The sequence below is a fragment of the Platichthys flesus genome, chromosome 23 (assembly GCF_949316205.1).
Source record: "Platichthys flesus chromosome 23, fPlaFle2.1, whole genome shotgun sequence".
Lineage (NCBI taxonomy): Eukaryota > Metazoa > Chordata > Actinopteri > Pleuronectiformes > Pleuronectidae > Platichthys > Platichthys flesus.
The window spans coordinates 2963353-2969352 of record NC_084967.1 but is presented as its reverse complement, the minus strand read 5'-3'; the positions used below and the strand labels follow the sequence as shown (position 1 = coordinate 2969352).

Sequence of the window (6000 nt, the reverse complement as noted above, 5' to 3'; positions counted from 1 at the left end):
GAGGTTTCTACATATTTTTACCCTGTTAAAAGGGTTTTTTGTAGTTTTTCCTTACTCTTGCTGAGGGTTAAGGACAGAGGATGTCACACCCTGTTAAAGCCCTATGAGATGAATTGTAATTTGTGAATATGGGCTATACAAATAAAATTTGATTGATTGATTGATTGAATTATTTTAGTAGTAAAGTTTACTTTTCTAATCACTCACACGTGGAACAAATCTTTATAACATGCTGAATTCATATTTATGTGTTCATGGATAAATGGGGCGTCGCTTCTTCTGCAGATAAAGTTGAAGCACAGCGTTGCATCATGATCTGCAAGGAAGAAATTCTCTCCGTGCTGCAGGAGTGTGCCCCTGCTCATCTCTGTCACTTGTCACACAAACTGTATTTAATTATTAATCAATGGTGTGGGATCATGAATCCAGATAGTTTTGTCCGCCTTAACCCTGATGTCCTGGTGGACGTTACGTCTCCTGTTGTGTGTAGCAGGTGAAATCAAATGAAAAATCAATTTTTTTTCAATTTGTTTAAATATGTGTCATGTAAAATCTGGAGCAAATAAAAAACCCACAAAGTAAACTTGAAGTCATCTACGTCTCCTAATTACTTCTGATTGTCGTCAGTGTTTATTGTTAACATGTAAATTGTGAGCAGGTCAGCAGGAGTGAGGAGAGAGGAAAAGGTATAAGGACCACCGCTGCTAAATGAATGTAGTAGAAAGATTAATATGTATGTTGTCACTGTGATGACACAATGCATAAGCTGTATATTGAAATATTCCATCATATTTCCATTATCATGTATTTTTATTGGGATTATTTAGCTGGTTTTGATGTATAGCCTTTGTCTGAATGTTCTATTAAAATTGAAATTATTTCTACTTACAATTTAAGGTTAAGTAAAATAATATTTTGTAGAAAACATTAATTTGAAAATCAAGTATTCAGCTTCATTCACAAACTGGCCACACTATTTTCCATAAACCAGTCTCTGTGCCACAAACCAGCCATGAAAACCTTATTCCCACCGTAATGGTAATTACACCATCTGTGATATGATTGTGATAGGTGCTTGTAAGATAAGTGCTTGTTGGATTCTACCGTGTGAGCCGACAACAGACATGTGTTTGCACTGGGCTCATACAAACACCCCCACTTATCTGCATATGTCGTAATGGTGCAGACGGCCTTCACATTGTGTTGCATCACCCCTGTGTCCACAGACAACACAGCGGTAATGATGTCACATTATCGCCCCGCTGAGCCATAATACCACATGACACATGTCTGCCGTTAGTGAGAATGCTTCTTATGGCTGCCACACTTTCTTTTAATTTGACGAGGCTGTAATCTCCATCTACTAAAGGACTTTCAACAGCTTGAGCCTAATCAAAGAGTTTCTCTCCCTTCTTTGTGTCTGTGGATAAGGAAATTCAATTAGCTTAATTGGCCTGGATATTATGCTCTGTAATGTGGTGTCGACAAACTTCACAGGGCACTTTAGAAGCACCCCGCTAATGAGAGCAATAACTTTAATCCAAATGTTTTACCTCGACATTCCAGATGATTCTAAATTGAAATCCAGGTAATTAGCTGAAACAACCCACGAGGAGATGGATGGCTTGGCCCTTCTTGATGCCCGCTAATGGCAAAGTATAAATGAGGTGTTGCATTTCCCCTTGTTCCACGTGTGACACATGACAGAACGAAAATAGAAAAATCCACTTTTAACTCCGGCAAGATGAAAGCCTGTCGTGTTTTTATAGCTGCACAAAAGGTGGATTTGAAAAAAAAACCCAGATAGAAATTGTGATCTCATTTGAAATGAGGAAATTTCAGCCCTGAAACCACAGCTCTTCACTCTGAGCTCCCTTTCATTTTCACAAAACTAAAAAGGGCATTTTACGAGCAGCAGAGCTGGGGATGTGATTTCAGATCAATCCTCTATCATAGGCTTCAGCATGCTTTGCTGGTTTGGTTAATGAACAGGGAGCCGGCTCTTCCGTCCACTGGTATTGCATGAAATGCTGGATATTTAACCTCAGCTGCCTCAGTAAACATTATGACTTCTAAATTAAAGTGCAAACTTTCTTCTAGTATGAATTTCTTCTTGTGAAATAACAGTCAAATCCATGAGAATGAGGGAGGGAAAAAAAAGAGGTCACACTCACTGGTAACACAATAAAACTGTATTACATTTGTGCTTAAAATTATTACAATTACAGTATTTACAAGCGTTGTCCTAAAAATAAACATCTCATGCTGGATGACACATAAAAAGAAATCATTGTACAATAGCAAGCAAAAATGAATATTTCTTTTATGTACACCCATAATTTACAAATTAGAGAAGGATCTTTTCTTTACCAGCTAAGAAATGTTGCTGAGCGCCGTATCACACGCTCAGATGCTGATATTTAATATTAGAAACATGAACATTGTTGAATGTTTGAAAGGGATGTGACTCCTCTGCAGCAGGGGGGGCCATCACGACTCAGATGACTGACCTGTCGTAGAGTGCAGGTGACTGAACCCAGAGCCATCCTCAACATAAGCCAGTGGTTGAGAAAACATCGACTGGATTTCCGTACCAGCAAGTCAAACAATGCAAAATCTCGGACAACTGGTGAAGCATTGAACATTTATCAAATAAATAGTGTACAAAAAAGTAACCAACCCGCCCTCCAACCCACACCGATCCCTTCACCCCCCAACGACGTCTACAACATCCTGCCTCCATGACCAATGTGAAAGCGAGATTTCAATAAATAGAAAGACTGTTTCCGGCAGAAAAAGAAATTGCACAGCCTTCCACCGCAGGAGAAGAGAGCCTGGAGTCCCAGTCCAACCCACTGCTGAAAGGAGCTCTGACGGAATGCATTTTAGGAATGGAACCGACTCTCGTCACCTCATGAAAGATCTCGCACAGCCGGGTGTTTGTCTACAGGCATAAAGTCTGGTCCATAACGTTTAGAGCTGCTGTAAATGTATTCTTTTATTTCATTTTCAAACAAGCTGAGGACACAACGTTTCACACACTGCAGCTAGGAACAGACTGAGCTTCATTTTTACACATCCAGCAGACAAAGAGCAACTTCAGCATCTCAATAGAGAAACAGACAATATTTACTCTCACTTTAGCTCCTCTTTGGTCTCCACCTACTCCCGTGATAAATATCTGCTCCGCTTCGGTCACCTGCTAGTTGCTGCTGACTCAGTGTGACTTGTGTGTGGTGGTGGTGGGAAGGCAGGAGGATACAAGCTCAGAGCCGAATGGTGGATAATGATGTTCACATTAGAATTAGTAAATGTATCCATGTATAATGATGTCGCCTGTTTTGACCTTTGAAAGGTCATTCCATTGACATTCAGACTTTCTAATCACACATTTATTGTTATCTCTGGAGTGGTGCGAACACAAAGTCACATCTACATGACACGAGTCATCATGGGTCGACAGTACAATGACTCTGTTGTGGAACAGCTTTGGAATCTTGAGGGTTCTGAAACGACTATATGGACCAGACCAAGCCTTGTGAGACTGCACTGCAGAGAAGTGCTCATCCTGTAGAGGGATCCACACACACACACATACACACACATACATACAGACACACACATTGCAACAAATCACTCATCCCAAGGCGTTAGTTTTGCCGCTCTTCAGTTTACATTCACCGTGCTTTTTAATCCGATATCAATACAGTAAAAAGGTCTTCATCGCAAAATTACATTGATTGACAATACCTCAGTGTGTTTTAAGATTCAAGTAGAAGTTGTTGACTGTGCAGTCATATGGGACGCTGTCTGTCCTTGTCAGATAAACGAGACAAGTCTGGTTTTTGGGTGGGTTCACTTTTTTTTCTTCCAACAACTGGGAAACACCAGTTGGTTAGAAATTGCTCTGGGGCCAGTGTTAGTTGGCCTGAATGGAAGAGGCAGCATCCGTCAGTCACAAACAAAGAAATGGACAAACTGTTGTTTCATAGTTGTAGTATGTTGTATGCTTCCAGGGCCTTTCCCTGCCACGCCGGCGTCTCTATGGCTATTTTGTACAGCAGAATGTGTCCCCTCCAAGGGAGGCTTTCTTAGTTATGTACATGTGGGGGACAGAAGATGGACAGGAGGCTATAGTGCTTTTTGTTGTGTGATTGCAAGCTCTCCGTCAGTCTCTCTCTTTCTCCCACTGCTCCTCTTCCTCCTCCTCTTCCTCCGTGCCGGCCTACGAGGGTCAGCGGACCTGGGGAGCGTAGCCCTCCTTCATCAGCCCCTCCTCGTAGTCTGTCTGGCACAGGATCATGTTGTTCTTCAGGAAAAACTTGTCTCCCACACAAAACCTGCACCACACAAAGAGAAAGAAGAGGAGGGGTGGGGGTTTACATAAGCATCAAAGCGAGAATCTGATCATTAGTTCTGAGCTGTAGGCTAACAGGCCCAGCCAGCTGCAGCGAGAGCTCTCCGACTACAGTGCTAAATCTCTACCTTAGCTACCTTCCGCCCCCACCACACACACAAACACACGCTTAGGCTGCAGCGGGGCCATGTGCAGACAAGGAGTTCTCCTCTAGGAAACAGTCAACTCAATTACAACGGGGGAAATGCAGGGCTTGGGGGGGTGGTTGTTAGTCTGAGTGGAGGGGTGGGGGCTCTGGTGTATACGAATAGAATTATCTGTGTTACAGGCCAGGGCTCCTTTCTACCTGCAGCTACTACAGAGCTACTACTACCGACCACGGCAATCCTGTACTGGTCCAGCCATGTGGAGAGGAGGGGGGTGGGGGGGTGGGGGGGGGGTGGGGGGGGTGGCACAGTTACGCTTGACCTTTCAGCACAGCACCAAGTGGAGATTATGTTGAACACGTAAGAGCGGTAACTCTCACTGTATTGTCCTGAGGGCTGCTTATCTCCCTCAGTGTGCAGGTTGGACAAGGTCGGGAAGCGGCGGTGCCAGTGTTTACCAGGGGGGAGGTGGAGATGGGTTGGGGGGTGGGGGTGGCGCTGGGGGCGCGGGGGCAGCGAGAGTGAGCCTGGCCCCCGTTTGACTTCCCTGGATGTCAAGACGGCCGAGTTCAGTGCTGGGAGCTGCGCCGATGCAGCCCAGGTACCTGAAGAGCTGTGTAGCATTTACTCTGGGCTGCAGGGCAGATTGAGAGCATGATTTGTTACATCCAGCTGGGACCAATTAGCAAGATTCAGATCCACCATAGGTACTGGCACGAAAAAAGTGTGAAACTGGTTTTGTTTCCTGAAATAAAGCCAATTGTTCAGAGGACGAGGTGGCTTTTATTTTGAAAGATGCAGGCTCAAATATGTATTTTCAATTCATGGACGTATGGAATGTGGATAAACATAACTCCAAGTTGATTTTAGGGATGACCATCCAACCTCCCAATTACTGTTGGAAATTATTGAAGTGGCCCTTTTATTCTGCTCTTTGAAAGCTTTGTCCCAGGAAACCGAAAAGCATTCTATTAAGAAAACCTTTTAAACCTATCTTTGTTGAAATTTGATCGAATTTAAGGTTTGGAATGGGAGCGCAAATTTTTTTCCTTACCCAAGTTAAGCGAAAACCTGCTTCTACCCCACGTCTGATTGGCTCACCCTGATAGTCTTAATCGAAACCTAACCAATCATCAAACCTTTACTAACCCGACCAACCAATCTTTGTTTTCCACTTGGGGTGGAAAAGAAGCTTTAGCGATGGCGTAATGAGCAGTAACTTTTCTCCAAAACCTGAATTATCTTAAAACATTTACATTTTTAATAGGATGATCTCACGACTCAGCAACTCAACAGCTTTTTAAACATATTGGCAGAGTGGGCTGTTTGACAAAGTGATTATACATGAGGTGAAGGTGTGTTTCACGAGAGGGTCTCATTCACTCCAGTAAAAATGTTGTGCTCTCTCCCAGTATCTGTCAGTGTATGTCTTTATTGACACGGAGCCGACTCCCACTTTAGCTTTATCTTATTTATTTATTTTTAACACCGTCTCTC

At 43.2% G+C, this 6000-nt stretch overlaps 1 protein-coding gene across 3 annotated transcripts in view; it reads right to left on the bottom strand.

The window, feature by feature from the left end:
• Nucleotides 1-2177: 2177 nt before the first annotated feature.
• lmo3 (LIM domain only 3) overlaps nucleotides 2178-6000 on the bottom strand; it is a 48084-nt gene continuing 44261 nt past the window's right edge. For all 3 annotated transcript variants that reach the window (XM_062382416.1, XM_062382417.1, XM_062382415.1), the window contains exon 4: nucleotides 2178-4340. In XM_062382416.1, coding sequence (XP_062238400.1) covers nucleotides 4235-4340 — 106 coding nt within the window. In that variant the 3' untranslated portion in view covers nucleotides 2178-4234. The remainder of the gene's footprint in view (nucleotides 4341-6000) is intronic.